Source organism: Acomys minous (assembly GCF_964271855.1).
Source record: "Acomys minous genome assembly, chromosome: 9".
Lineage (NCBI taxonomy): Eukaryota > Metazoa > Chordata > Mammalia > Rodentia > Muridae > Acomys > Acomys minous.
Window position 1 is genome coordinate 28,735,009 of NC_140490.1, and position 16,230 is coordinate 28,751,238.

At 45.1% G+C, this 16,230-nt stretch overlaps 1 protein-coding gene across 4 annotated transcripts in view; it reads right to left on the bottom strand.

Moving 5' to 3' along the window:
• The window catches only part of NEK10 (NIMA related kinase 10), a 190,718-nt gene that overhangs the window by 120,070 nt on the left and 54,418 nt on the right, over positions 1 to 16,230 (bottom strand). For all 4 annotated transcript variants that reach the window (XR_014781490.1, XM_084794334.1, XM_084794333.1 and 1 more), the window contains exons 20-22: positions 15,145 to 15,190; positions 12,577 to 12,698; positions 12,355 to 12,457 (exon numbers count right to left, since the gene is read on the bottom strand). Coding sequence is in view for 3 of the 4 variants with exons in the window: in XM_084794334.1 (XP_084650460.1) it covers positions 12,355 to 12,457; positions 12,577 to 12,698; positions 15,145 to 15,190 (271 nt within the window). In the remaining variant the exon portion in view is untranslated. The remainder of the gene's footprint in view (positions 1 to 12,354; positions 12,458 to 12,576; positions 12,699 to 15,144; positions 15,191 to 16,230) is intronic.

A 16,230-nucleotide genomic window follows, 5' to 3' on the forward strand; every position in this document is an offset into this window, starting at 1 on the left:
ACTGTGCTAAAGAACACCATCAAAACTGCTTTGAGACAGGGGTGGCCCCCTAGAATGTTTCTCCTTTCCAGCTACCCTGACTGAGAGCTTTGTAGTGGAAGATACTAGGAGAGATGCAAGAGGAGGAACGTGGTGGGCAGGGTGCCTGGTGCAGCTCACTCCCCTGCGGGCAGCCACGAAGCTCTCTGCTGGAACCCACCCAGCTTCCAAAAGGTCTCCCAGCACTCAGAAGACTGCATATCGGCACCATAACATAGCACCAACAGCTCCTCAGCTGGAATCACAGCACCTCGCAGAGCAGGATGGTCCATAGCATTCTACCAGCCAGCTGTTGTCACAGGCATCCCAGCAGAAGCTTCTCGGTACAGTCCACTGGCGCTGGTCAAAGAGGCATAGCAGCATCTCGGGTCGGGGGCTTCCTGCTCTGCCTGACCATCTCACCCATGCAGTTTTGAGAGCATCCCTTCCACTGTCTCAACCATTTGGAAAACATTCTGAACTCCAATATGTAGATGTTTGGTTGGCGTTTTTGGCAACTTGTGACTAAAGCTGAGCACACCGCAGTTGGGATGAGCTGCTGGAGTGCAGAGTCTCTGCTCTGATTTTGGCATGTTTGCTAGCTCTGTCAGAACCTACCAAAGAAGCCACACCAAGAGGAGAATCTCTTCTAAATGATAGGCCACACATAAAAGAAGCAAGATACTCACTCCCCACCAAAGCCAGCTGGTGCCAGCTTTGTGACAAAAGCGATCCTGAAAACCCACCCTCTCACCCTGTTCAAGGTTTCCCACAATGCAACCAGCTGACTGCTTCCTTCAGATCTATGACAGACCCTAGACCAGAGCCACCCAGTCAGGCTTCCTCTGGATCACTCACCCTCAGAACCACCCCCAAAAAACTATTTATTGTTCTAAGCCTCCAAATTCTCTGGAGTTAGACTGCCCATCAGTAGGCTCCCTAGGCCATGTCACCAGCACCAGGGACACAGAGCTTGACTCCTGTAGTCCTGGCCACTGTCCCTTCCCTGAAACCATAGTTCTTCACATGAAGAAACACTCGAGACAAAGTCAAAGTTTTGCAGAAAGCTCCTGATAAATATGGAGAATAAATAGCAAACCTTACCAGGCTACAAGATCAGACATGGTCTGGATTTTCAAAGAGCTACTTACAACACATGCCATCAAAAGCTTGACCTTCCTTCTAAAGGCCTTTCTCTATCCATTCATCCAACTGAGGATCAGCCACTACTGGAAGTTATGCTTGTCAATATGTAAATATCTGTTTAGCGTCTGGTGTTCTCTATGAGAGTAAAGGCTGGATATTGCTTGCCGCTGTTGGATGAAGTATTACACATCTGCGTGTACAGGGCACGTGTGTGCCCAAATTTATGTAGTGTTCTCCACTATCCATAAGCTGGATAGCTTGCTGAGCTAGCATACATTGGAGAAAGTTAGGAAGATTAGGTCAGCACTATGTAAAATAAAAAGTATACTCCAGCAATATCTTTAGGGAGATCACTATAATTTGAGCATATGTAAGCCTTGGCTAACTTAAAAAATAAAATAACATAGAAAATCACCTTATGAAAAGTGATTTTAAAAGGTAAAAACCAAGAAATGTTACAGTGATTTTTATTCATGCCAATCCATTTAGATAATGGCATGAGCTCAGACAGATGTTCACAAAAAACACAGATAGCTGAGAAATGCTTATATAGCAAAAACGAAAGCTGTTTGGCCATTGGGAAGTTTTGGTAGCAGCAGGCGATGTTTCTGCTGCTCTTTCCTCATTTGTGTCAACATATGGGAAAGAAATGCTTTATTTCTGAAAGCACACAGGCATCTGGGTGCCTGAATAGGAATTCAGTGCTGACAACTGAAAACATCTCAATACAGCATGAAAAAGTTCCATAGGGCAAGTGACAGGGCCACTGCTCACAAGCAGCCTGCACGCAGTCCCCGCACTCAAGCAAGGGACCCGGCTCTGAGCTGAGCCCCAGGCCCTCGCTGTCTGTCTTCCTACCCACTACTTTGTGACACTGCCCCCCTCACTCAGCTACTCTGAGTGATCTATACCTGCTCTAGCCACATGAAAACAGCTGCAAGGTCCTCTGACACACTGCAGATGTAAGGGGTCTTGCCTTTGCGTGGAGACCCATCTGGCCACAAGCTTTTGACCATCAGCTGTGTCAGTTTCTACCAAACCACAGTTCAGTCACCAAACCCTATGGGCTTTGTCCTCTAGCCGCCCTACGATGCACCTACCATTTCCCAGTCTATGCTCAGCTCATCACTCACAGTTGCCTGGGATACCCAAAGTGTCTTGGATAGCAGATGGCATCTCCCCTTCCCTCTCCTGGTCCTTCTCTCCAGCTCCAATATTTATGTACTCATATACCTGTGGCCATTGTTTGAAGGGACCAGAAAACATCCCCTCTCAGGTGTACTCCACCAAAAGACCTCTCCTTGGTCCCAGGGAGTACTCAGCAACAAGGGCCCTTAACCATGACACCACTGCAGAAGCTCCACAGATGTACCAGAAGATCACCTGATCACCATGCTTAGAAGACTTCCATCTTTCTCATCCAGCCTTCAATTGTCCTTTCACTGAGATGTCAAGACCTGTGTTCCAGGTACTGACCTAGGTACAAAGAGGATGACTAGCAGACCAGAATCTGCCTCTGAGATAGACTGTGGGACTAGTGATGGAGATGCACATCCAAGAAAGGATCACTCACAAGGTATCAGTGCACATCTGTGGTTTGAGAAGGCTTTCAAAGGGCAGGCCAGGTAGAGGGAAGAGTAGATCAGGAAGGGTTCTGTAGAAGTCAGGGGCACAGTTCAGCTGATAAAGCTTGGAACCCTGAGTGCCATCCCCAGATGCCACCTAAGAAAGTTGGGTGCGCTGACAGACTTATAATTCCAGTGCTGCAAGGCAGACACAGAAAGAGCCCTGGGGCTTTCGAGCAAGACAACATGGCCTGTTTGGCAAGCTCCAGCCAGTGAGAGGCCCTGTCTCAAAAAGCAAGGTGAACAGGCCCTGGAAATGGCATTTGAGGTTGTTCTATGGTCTCTAGGCCACCTATAAATCTATGGCACATCTCCACACCAAACACACACAGAGACAGACAGACAGACAGACATGCACACACACACATATGTACATATATATGTGTGTGTGTATATATACATACATAGATATATGAGAGAGTGTGTCACTGTTAAAGCATGGTCACTGAGAAATATGAGATGGGGAACTTAACAGGGATGAAAAGGGAGAGGGGAGAAGGCACTTCCAGGCAAAGGGTCTATATCCACGAGGTCCTGTGGTAAAATGGGCAACATCCACTAGGATACGAGAGGCCTGCAAGGCCAGAGGGTAGAGGTGGGGCAAGGCCATATGGCTGGCATATCCATGAGTGTGGGTTAAACTGTGCACAGGTAACAGTGATTCATCCCGTCCCAGCCCATGACTACAAGCCCCACGGTGCCCTCAAGGTGCCCTTTCATCTACCTTAAGTGGCCCTTTCAGGGAGGACTGTGAAGTGACTTGGAGAAGAGATGAGTTCTGAGGGTGTCTATGCGTCCATGTGTCAGAGCACTGGTTGACATAGGAGCTGTGCCTGTTTTGGTCCCATAACAAATGCTCCTTGAGAGACTGGGTGTTCTCTAAGAAGCATGAAAACAAGGAGCAACTTGCCAATGTCAGGAAACCCTCAGTCAGAGAGAGGCCGTGATGGCCGGGAAGGGGGGCTGCTCAAGCACAGCTATGGTGCTGTGGCAGGGAGAACCCACTACATAGCCTGGCTTTGTGCAGCCAGTCTCTTTCCTGCTACTTTCCCAGATACCTACAGTCTTGGAATCACCCAGGCAAGGCCTCAAGAGAAAATGGGTTTCCTAAAAGAGGTTCAGACTCTTCCTTCAGCAGAGCCCTGCTCTGTTTTACTTCCTCTTTCAAAGGTCATGCGTTCCTCATCCCCACCCCCAGGTTCCTCCTAGCCTCTTCATACAAACGAAGTTGAGCTGTTACTAACAACTTCGTATTTAAACTTAACAAATGGCCTGCTGAGTCTAAAACAGAGTGTCCTAAACTGAGGAGGAGGCCCACAGGCAAGGAGCCTGGCCTTCACACTGTGCCCCCTCTGCCCTGAGCCCCTTCCCTGGGTGGCCCCTGGTGAGCGCTGACATTGGCCTCCTCCTCACATTTGGTAATATCACAACCCCAGGCTCTCCACTGGGCTGCGCCACCAGCCGCCCTGCCTCTAAGGCCTGTGCTGTGGACTTCCCTGCCCTCTAGCTTGAGATCCTGTACATAAGGAACTCTTGCACCCTCTTAGCCACCAGACCTAATTCCACTGCAGCATCCTTTTCTAGCACTTAACAACCTCCTCGTTGTCCTAGAAACAAGATCAGGAGGATTTCCTCAGACAATCCTTCTATTCTTTCAGTACAAGGCAACGGTGATGGACTTAGCAAAAAGCATTCTTACTTTCATAGCAACACTAGGGCAGTAGGCGGAGACCCTCCTGTGGCCACACTCCCGCAGCTGAGGAGCTGTTGGGCTATGCCCATGGCAATGAAAGTTTTGCAATCCCCTCCAATTCAAGTAAACCCCAGAGTCAATTCAAAGCCAGGTGGGTCCAGAGGCCTCCATAGGCCACAGGAAGAGTCAGCACGTGGCCAGACTTTCCTGGTGTAAACAGCATGCCTCTGTTTTCTAAAGAGCCACGGATCCTAGCAGATGACAACACAATAATGACAAGATCTCCAACTCCTCTAAAAATACCAAGGTTAGCAGGGGTATAGGAAAGTCTAACTTGGTCTTTCAAGTTCTGCGGCATTTAGGAGAGGAAACTTTCCTTCCTACTGCCGGTGATGCTTGTGAGGTTTGCGGACACACCCAGCAATCAACAACTTCCCCTGCATCAAACACGTCTAATGCAGCATTCAATCCCAGGCAACCTCTTCACGCTCGTCTCCAGTTGGGATTTCTACTTGCATGCATTTGACTCATCTGTACCTTCATTCAATGCACCTTCCTCTTTTTCTAACAGTGACTGGGGGCGGGGACACGTGTGCCATTGTGCTTGTATGTGGAAGTCAGAGAATAATTTACAAGAGTCTGTTCTCGCCTTCCGTCAAGTGATTCCTGGGGATCAAACTCTGGTGACCGGGCCTGGGGACAAGTGCCTTTACAAAGCCACCTCAGAGGCCCTCGTTCATCTCTCTATTCATATCTCTGCCCTTTTACTCAGTAAATATTTGTTAGGTTCTGACAAAGAATCAGAGTCAAAGGAATTTGATTTCTTCTCCAGGTAGTGGCAACAGCAACCTAGGGTTTACTGCATCCTGGGCGCTGTGAGCACGGCGTGTGAGCACTGTGGGAACCAGCCTGTCAGATGTGGGTGGCAAAGATCAAACTGGAGGAGCAGAGCTGGACTGGATAGCTAAGTGAGGGAGCACTGCAGCAGTGGGGGGTCCTCTAGTGACACACATGCTCCTACCCAGCACTGTCACCACTAACATGTGAAGAAGGGCCCCTATCTGTCCTGCTTGCCTTGCTGGAGGCAGGATGTGTCAGTTCATAAAGTACTTGTTGACTGAGTGTGCAAATTTCTCCATATGATTGTAAAGTCAGGGAGCAGAAGCAGTGGCCTCTTGCATTATATCCACTCTGGCAGCATCTGCATTACAGTAGCATGCGGTGAGCATCAGGCCTTTGATAAATGTCACACAGAATCAAGTATGGCCTTGTTACTACCACCAAGAGCAATCAAATATCACTTGGCAAAGACATGTACCGTGTGCACTCCTGCTCCAGGAACATGTGATCCCCTGAGCCATACATAAAAGCCCGTGTCTGAAATTATTACTGTTATATGAGTTTTGTGTTTTGTTTCTCTCTCTCTCTTTTTTTTTTATTTCAGTGCCCAGGAAGCACGAAAGGTGATATGTGGACATTTGAAAAGGCCAAGAAATGTGAAACAGTGGGATTGAACATGAGTTCCCCAGGGCCACTCTGTGCTGCACTGGCAATGTATGGCTGCCACACAGCAGGTGGCAGCACTTAGCTGTGCTTACCCCAGTGTGCCACTGAGGGTTTGTTTCCATCTGTCCCTCAAAGGCCACTGAGACATGCAGGAGCCATGCCTGGGCATGTGGCTTCACATGCTAGTTTTCAAGTAGAAACAGACTCGCACATGGAAAGCAGACACAGTGGGGTTGGGTTGGAATGGAGCAGCGCCGCCTGCCTCATAGCACTGAGTTGAATGCCCAGTGCTAGGAAACCAAAGAGAAAGCACCTGTAAGTCCACAAGCACTGAACATGCTGAACAGTTCTCACAACTGTTTCCAAAAAACAGTGAAATCCAGCTAGAAACAACTGCAAGCCAACTTCAGTGCCTACATTGAGAAGGAGAACATTTGGGTTTCCCTAAAGTTTTCTTTCTTTCTTTCTTTCTTTCTTTCTTTCTTTCTTTCTTTCTTTCTTTTCCAATACACTTTGCCCCCACTCATCTTTGGCATCATTTGACAAATTTGTGCTTCTTTTCTGGAAATGAATAAACTTTCCAAACTCACAAAAGGAAACGCCACTACAAATAATAATACATGGAAGGCTGCCTCTTTGTAGAAACACAATGAAACCACCCAGGCAGCTGTTGCAAGAGCTCTGTGGCAGCTTCCGTTGTGTGGCGACTGCCCCTTTGTGGCGACATGCTTCATCAGCTACGGAAGCTGTGTTAGCAGTGTTGCCAAGCACAGTCACGCTTCATCCAGTTTCCTGAAATATGGGACTGCTCTATACTTAGATAAAAATTAATGCAATAGCATTTTCATAAGACCCTAGTCCCTCTTAACACTGAGTCTAATGGCTACTTTTCGATAAACAGTGATGGATGATGATGAAATAGTGTAGAACTATTGCATCTAAGACACTGTTCAAGAGTTATATAAAGGCTCTGGGTTATTGTGTTAGTCAGAAAATCATCTTCTACTCCTTGGCAATGATAATGTCATGCAATGCCCTGGCCACACCATCACTGTGATTAAAACACACTGCAGTAGACTGTGCCCATGGGCTGCCCTCAGCTTCTCAGTGTAGTTGCCTGATGCTGCCTCACTCAAGCTAAAATGTCCAGAAAGAAGGAAGCACTTTTAGATTAATTACTGCTAAGTGGAGCTCTAATAAGTATTAAGTCAGCAGGTTGAGCAGCCCAGCAACAAGAAGCAAGGAAAGAAAAATAAAAGTGAACACTTGCTCATTCTGCTAAATCCAAGTTCCTTTTCTAGGGAGCCTGGCACAACCTGAGCCAACATAGAAAGAAAGTGTGTTGCTATGACTATTGTTTATACCTAATTAGTGTAGCTAGCCTGCCCACTTCTGGTTTAAAGAGAGCCTGATCATGCATGTTTATCTCCTGCAGTCCTCAACTCCTTGCTATAATATGGTCAGGAACTGTCTCTGAGAAGGGTTACCGTGATAGCAGAGGGTGAGATATAGCAGTGACACCTTGGAAGATGGTGAGGAGGGACACGAAGGTGACAGACCTGGCCAAGCACACTTTCCACAAGGAAGATCAAAGGCCATTCAAAAGTCAAAGGCATTCACCCCGCAGAAGCAAAGATGAAGTCCCAGGTCCCCTCCTGCCCACACAGTGCCTTGGATACCAACAGGAAACAGATTCGTTGTCCAGAGTACCACGGCCAGCTATGCACCAAGCAGCAGATGGCAGAGCTTAAGAGAACTCAGTGAAAATCATGGTCCCCTGAGCCCTGCCAAGGATGTGCCTCCCATAATGGCAATACAGCAGCAGGCCATGGGGGGTGGGCCAGGTGATAGACAACTTCTTTGGAGCAAGGCTTGGATGGATACCAACTTCAGGATCTCTGAAGAAATCTCCACCATGCTACAAGTCCCCAAGTGATGGCCTAGGCTAGAACACAGAGTGGCTCCAACCACTGTTTTCCATCTCTTCTGCAACATTAAAGGCAGCCCCTCATTACCAGAGGCACAAGGAAAACATCCAACAGGAAAAAGCTCAGACTAAGCAAGGGGAAACAAAAATGGACCGAGAAAATACAGAAGCCATGCAGGCTGTTAAGGAAGGAAGTCTACCTTACACTGGGAGGAATAAGAGCGAGGTCCTAAGGATGCAATAGAGAACACCATGGGACAGCCACTATTAAAAGTCAATTGCTCATGCCTGTAATCCCAGCACTCAAGGAGGCAGAGGCAGACAGTTCTCTGTGAGTTCAAGGCCAGCCTGGTCTACAAAGCGAGTCCAGGATAGCCAAGGCTACACAGTGAAACGCTGTCTTGAAAAAAGAAAGTCAAACGCTCAATAAAACAACTAAAAAAATAGATCTGAAATACAAGTAGAGAGAGATAAAGACACATAAAGTTTTCATGTTAGGAGATGGCTAGGACAAAACATACCGAAAATAATAGGAATTCTAGAAAGTGGAGCCAAGAAAACAGCAGAGAGGAGGGCAGCAAAGAGCAGTATATAATGTGTCCCAGGAGGCAGATTTTAGACTCCAGACTGCAGAGCACACTTTGTTTCAGACAAGATAAATTAAAAGGCCCATCCAGCACTGAGGACAAAAGGAATAACCTGAAATTTTCTAAAGTGATACAATAGTTCATGGGTTGAACAACAAAAGTTAGAATGGCACTGGGATTCCTAGCAGGATGCTGGACACAAAGAAATGCCTTCCAAGTGAGGAAGGCCAGGTATCCCCAGTGCATAACTGTAACCTCTATATTCAGGATGTTGATGCAAGAGGAAAGAATAGGAGCAAATGGAAAGGTCCAAGGTAATGGCTGTGCACCAGATCTAAAAATAGTCCAGGCTACAGTGCTACAGTGGCTACAAAAGTAGGGTATCCAGGAATAGGAAATTAGAAGTTTCCCTGAACTACCCTGTGAACACCGTGCAGATAAAGCTCAAAATCCTCATGGAAGGCCTGAGAAGAGATAGGCGGGGTACATAGAAAACTAGAAACACAAACAGAAAGGAAGGCAGCCATTCGCTGGAAGGAAAACAAAGAAGGTTTATGAGAAAGTACAGGTAATTAGTACTGGGCAATAGCCGCACAGTGATAATGGTATAAACAGTGAGTGTTGGTTTAATCCTGAGTTATATTGATAGGATGGTAGATGGGCTTGACAGGGAAAGTCAATACCATAAGGAAACAAACAAACAAACAAACAAACAAACCACAAAGGTAACCTTTTTTGAAGCCACAGAACTAGGATTTGAAAACAGGTGGGCCAACTTCATTAACATTGTGACACAGTTTTATGCCTTGAAATAAAGTGTAAATATAAAAACTAAGTTAAAAAAGAATCAAGTTTCTACAACAGAATTTAAATTCAGTATACAGCCAAAGGAGATGATCGTAGCTAGTCCAATAGGAAAATAACATGTAGCGTTAGTTATTACTCAGAAAAAAATACCACCTGAATGGGTATGTAAGAGGAGTTTAGTATTTTTTTCTGGGATATAATATAATCTACTTCAAGCTCATAGTTTTTAATAATACCCAATTAATAGTAATTAGTTTAAAATTGAGATACATGGAAATAAATTATAAAAATTATTAAGTAAAAGCAAAACAGATTTACAAAAAACTTATCATAAACACAATTATAGTTGATTTCAAGTGATTAAGCACATGTTGTCAAAATAATGATTCACATTGTTCTATCTAGTCCTTTATTATTATTTATTATTATTATTATCATTATCATCACTATTATTATTATTAATTTCTTAATTCATTGACTTTGTCTTCAAGGTTTATCTAAAGATTTTCTATTTTAAGTTGTTTTTATTTATTTCTTAACTAATATGTGTTAGCGTACTGCCCCCAGTCTGCCTAGCAACCTATGAAATCATTATCTGCCTACCACTAGATGGGCTAGCTGCCCACTATATAAAGAGGGGAAACCCACCATGCCTCTCTCTTACCTTTCTCTCTCTTGCCCTCTTGCCCCTTTCTTACCTCTTACCTCCCTCTCTTGTTCCTTTCTTCTCATCTCTCTTGTTCTCTCTCTCTCTCTTGTTCTCTCTCTTGTTCTCTCTCTCTCTCTCTCTCTCTCTCTCTCTCTCTCTCTCTCTCACACACACACACACACATACACACAACACACACACACACACACACACACACACACACACCCTCTCCCATAATAAACTTCTCCATATCATATCAGTTGTGTGGCATCTTATATTTCATTCTTAAAAGTCTGCCCTACTTTCTAAAATTTGGCCAATAAATTTCAATCCTGATTTATCAATAAATGTGGGTATGGAAGGTGTCCATTTGGAGTAGCCTTGGGAATAATTATATATTCAGAAAGCAAGTGAAATGTTGAGTGTCCTTTCCGCTGTGGAGGTACTCGGAGCTGTAGCCTGCAAATTGGTGCCTAAAGTATCCACTGGGAAGTGGCAACAACCATGAAAAGCATTAACACCACTAGTTTATTTTTTACTTTGTTAATTATTTTTTAATTTCTTGAGATTTATAATTACATCACTCCCCCACTTCCCTTTCTTATCTCTAAAACCTTCCATATACCTTTCTCCTTGCTCTCCTTCAAATTCATGGCCTCTTCTTTTTCACTAAGTATTGTCACATGCATACATGTATGTGAATACATATATGTACATATATTCATACATATATATATATATACATGTATGTATATATTCCTAAATCTTTAGCTATTACCCAACCTGCCCAGTCTGCATACCATTACTTGTATCTTGTAACATTACAGAAAACCACAAGCAATCAAAATGCCAAGTTATAGAGCCCAAACCCAAAGCCCAGGAGTCCTTGTAGAAGAGGGTGCAGAAAAATTCATAAAAGCCAGAAAATGAGGGACTTTGCTGTGAGACTATGTTTCCTAAGAATGTCAGAAGCTACATGTCTAATCTCATCCCTGGGCAACGTGATTGGAGGAAGGCAACAACAGCCATCCAAAAGCAAACGGGGGAGGCCCAAGAGGCCGCAAACCCACACAACGAACTACTGGCATCCTCAGTACTGAGGAATTCTCAGAGAGGGAGAAGTGGCCTTCCCAGGGAGGAGCACACCAATAGCTATCCAATACCAAATGGCCAGCCTCTCTTTGTGTTCAAAAGCATCCCTTCCCATCCATTTCTGTAGAACCCACTGTGCTCTACAGCAGCATCGTCGTACTGGAGCACAGAGAGTATCTTACATCCCAGCAGTGTGTAATCGAGCATTCTTTTGCTGTAGGGATCTCAGAGTCAAACTATGTAGTCTCCCTTGTAGCTCATGAATCATAAATACCAAGAAGAAGAAAAAAACTCAAGGGAAAAGCAAAAGAAAAGTAGCACATCACACTAGACTAAAATGAAGTTCTCTATGGAGAGTTGGAAAAAATGTAGGGGTGAAAAATAAACCTTCTAACTTAGGGGAATTTTTTAATTTATTCATTTATTATTTTGGAGACAGGGTCTGCCTAGGCCTGGTTTGCCTCAGGTTCAAAGAATCCACCTGCCTCTGCCTCCCAAGTGCTGGGATTAAAGGTGTATGCCACCACACCCTGTCTTAATTAATGGAATTTGATCTACTGTTGTGTGTCTTCCTTCTGCAAATGAAAAGACCAAAAAAAAAAAATAAATAAATCTATGTCAACAGATACAAATGGGTGTCCTTTCATAGGCCTGCAAGTCTGGCCCCTGTAAGACAGACTGTGATAAAGTGGTTCAAAGCAATGTTTAATTACAAAAACTTCTGTTCATGAGGTAGAAAGAAAACACTCAGGAAGCATTAATTGGGGAATTAAATTAAACACAGAAGCATCCTCAGAGTACCGTATTCTCTCATGTGAGCAAAACAGTCATTTGGAAGAGTATTGGCGCAATCCAATATTGTATGAGCACTAGTCTCTCATGGATATGGAAAGTAATTAAAATTTAACAAAAGTATTTTGGTTTGGTTTTGTTTTTTGCTTTTCTGATAAAGGGTGTTATCTGGTATAGGCTAGCCTTAAATATACTATGTAGCTGAAGTTGGCCTTGAATTTCAGATCCACCTGCCTCCACCTTTCAAGGGCTGTGTTACAGGTGTGCACCCCTACACCCAGTGCAAAATTTAATAAAGTCCCAAAGGTCACTGCCTCAGCCACACAGGCCACATCCCCCTTGCTCACAGGTATCACGTAGTCAGGGCCTACTCCACTGGACAACTCAGAGACAACATTTCTGTCCACGACAAAGGTTCTACTGGCCATAAACGACTGCTCTGAAGTGCGGGCCCACTCTGGACTAACATTGAGAAATTCTTCCGTTAAAAAGTTGAAGACTTTTATACTTACTAACTGTCACTTTGTCCTTATCTCCCAGCATAATGTTGTTTGGTGTCAGATCTCTGTGAACGATCCTCTTCTCCTTGTGTAGGTACCGAAGAGCTAAGCACAGCTTGAAGTAAGAATGGAAGCAAGTTTGATTCACGTTGTGTATGCAACCAATGGTGCATCTCTAGGGCAATCCACAACTTTACTATATAACGAAATTTTTCCATGAAGGGGGAAGTGTACCTGTATAAAGATTTTCCACAGTCTTTCTTCAGTGAAATGGTGCTGTTTTTCCTTCAAAGAACTAAAGTGCTCTCCGAGAGGGGCTCCTTCGATCAGCTCCATGACGATATACAATCTGTCATCTGTGCAGAAGCACAAAAGGGTCACAGAAATTTAAAGTCAATGAAGAAGCCTGGAAAAGCTTCCGAGATTGTAGCCCACGCTTTCCAAAGAGTGTGTGGAGCATAAGACTAAAAACTTACTGGCAGGAACCAGTGAACTCCAGCAGAGCACAGAGGTGGCACTGGGGCCCTCACAGGCCAGCAGCAACTTCCCTGGCTCCAGCCTTACCACCACCACCACCACCGCCACCACCGCCGCCGCCGCCGCCGCCACCGCCGCCACCGCCACCACCGCCACCGCCACCTCCACCACCACCACCTCCACCACCACCACCTCCATCACCCGCCACTGCCACCGCCACCACCGCCACCACCACCACCGCCACCTACACCACCACCACCGCCACCGCCACCGCCGCCGCCGCCACCGCCACCACCACCACCGCCGCCGCCGCCGCCGCCGCCACTGCTACCACCTCCACCGCCGCCACCGCCACCACCACCACCGCCGCCACCGCCGCCGCCGCCGCCGCCGCCGCCACCGCCACCACCGCCACTGCCACCGCCGCCACTGCTACCACCTCCACCGCCGCCACCGCCACCTCCACCACCACCACCACCTCCACCACCACCACCTCCATCACCCGCCACTGCCACCGCCACCACCGCCACCCACTCTGCCAAATGGCTAGAAGGTGCCAAAGACAACAAGCCAGCTGTCCCATGTCATGGGCACTGCCTCTTAGTTCCTCAGATCATTTAAGATACTCAGAAAACTGCATTATAAACTGCATTTCATACAGTCACATAGATTACATCATAGAAACTTAACCTAGGATCGTGTGTGACATTGCAAGGATACAGACTAAAACTCCACCCATAACAGGACCTGTTAGGCCCCTCGAATACGGAGTCCTGGACTCGGATTCTGGGTTGTTTTGGTTTGGTTTGGTTTGGGTTGGGTTTGTTTTTTTTTGTTTTTTGTTTTTTGTTTTTTTTTTTTGCATACCCTCTTCTAAAGCCAATTTGAACTATTATCAGTGGTATGTGGCATGTTATGCGTACGTTCTGACTGTCTGTTATACGTACACAGTGTATCTGCAAAGGACAGACACCTCCCACACTGCCATGCAGCTGGCTTCTCCACAGTCTTACACGGCAGCAGGAGGAATGCCTACATACAACTACTCTTCCTGTTGGTTCTCATGGGATTGCCCAACGGGGATCCATTCTGTTACTTAGTGTCTTTCTTACAGACATTTATAGCTCCAAAGCCTCACAATTCCAAGAAATACGTATTGTCTGCACTATGCTTAGTTACAAGCTTTATTTTCATTTTCTCACTTTATAGTCTCCTTCATTGTAGTTTATAACCTGCTAATCATATTTTACATATTTTAAGTTACCTTCCAACTCATCTTGGAAGCTGTCAGGTTTTTAAAGTATTTTGGTTTTGTGATGACTTATGCTTATTTCTTCAGTATAAGTCAGGGGCTACCACTGATGGCTTTAATTACAGGAAATTAACCCAGTATTAAGGACTAGTGGATAAATAGGCAGGAGTCTGTCTAAGTCATCTAGAGAAGGGAAATGGGTAAAACCATAACAGATGCTTTGCCATACACAGTGGGGGTTTTTGTTTGTTTGTTTGTTTTCTTTTTTGAGACAGGGTCTCTAGAACCCTGGCTGTCTTGGAACTCACTATGTAGACCACACTGGCCTCCACCACACAGAGCCTGCCTCTGCCTCCAAGTGTACTGGGATTAAAGGTGTCCACCATAATGCCTAGCTTAGAACGGTTTCTTAATATTAGTGCTGGTAAATTTGGCAGCAAGTGAGCCCCAGAGCAACCACCTGTCTTGCTGCCAATCTTCCTGCACGCAGAAATATGTTAGTATTCCGTGTTACTGATCTTTAAGTTCAATGCTTACTTCACTTATAAACACTTATAAACAAATGATTGCCTGGCTTTGTCTCCATCCTACTGGAGGAAACAAGCCTGCAGGCTTGCAGGCTCAGCCGGGACTCTGTCGCCACCTGGTGGCACCTACTGAATTTTGTGAGAAAAAAATCTAGAAGGCAGAGCCCAATCCTTTTTTTTTTTTAATTTGGAGGTGGAAAAATGTCACTAGACACAACACAAGCTGCTGTGAGCTTGCAAAGCAGAAAACATCATTCTTTAGTTCCTTTCTCTCTCAATCCTAGCCAGCCCTTTTTTGTACAGTAATTTAATTATTTTGGTTTATTCACATCATGTTTCTATATGATGGGGATCAAAGTATTTTAACTACTTTCAGATCATCACTTATAAAATTATTTTGCTGCCTAAGAAAGCAATGTTTGTTATTGTTTGTTAATAAAAGTGTAAGGAAAATAATTGAATAAGTTTACTTTCTGACAATATAATAAAGTGTATGTAAGTAACAAAGATATGTTTCCTTAATTTAGAAGCACAATTCATACTTACTTTCCAAAAATGTTTTATAATAACGTACAACGTTGGGATGATAAAGCTGTAAGAAAATAATTAACATTTATCAGACTGTTTCAAAACACAAGATTTTTTTTTCTTGATTACTAGATTTTATAAACTGCAGTATGTCTAAGACTAAAACTGTCAGCTGACATTTAAGGTTTGATGACTTTTTAAAGTATATTGCTTTTAAGTTAATGAAGATGTCAGTGTCCTCTCATGTCCTCATGAGAATGAGGCTGGAAGCTACTGCACTTCCTAACATGGCGAATTTTAGAACTAAACAGTTCCTTATTGATGCACATAGCATGCCCTGACATAATGCCGCGCCTCAACTACACATGCAGGGAGAGCCTGTCAAAAAGAGAAAATGGATGTAAAATGTCTGCAACTATTTATTTATATGTGGTTTCTGGGCAAAGTGTCTCATTTTAGAAACATGGCCATTATGTTTATAAGTGGTGTGTGCCTCTGTGTGCCCCTTTGAGGAGGGCCCAGCTAGCTGCTACCCACAAACACCCAGCAGGCTCACAGCCAGTAGAGGCGGAAGAGCTGGATGTGGCTTTCCAGGCAGAGGCGACATCTATCAGCCAGCCTCTCCTACAGCCAGGAGTGGGCCTGTCCCTTAGCTCATACCAGGGAGCGCAGAAAGGAGCCTTCAGACTGCATGTAAGCCTTCAACCTGGACATGCCCCACCCTGCTCTTCTTCCCACCTGGGATATGAGGGTGTCACCAAGATGCATGGAACAGGAAATAACACCAATGCGTCCCGCTCTCTTGGAGACTGCTATATGTAAGAAAGGTGACTCCCTGTAGATGCAGCCACTTCCGTATGCCTGGTAGTTCCAAGTCTCTGTGGTACCGTGGGTTCATTGTCATCTCTTTCACAAATAGGATCTCCCCTTCCAGCTCCGTTCCTAACATTCTTTTATTCCTACAACTTCCTTCTTTTAGATTCAGGTGGCTTCCCCAGGGAGGGAGCAAGTGTATAACCTTCAGGGACCTCAAAGTCTAAGTGGAGGCAACCTCATTGGCCTCCTCTGGATACTTTTTCTTAGGAACAAATTAGTGGCCAAATC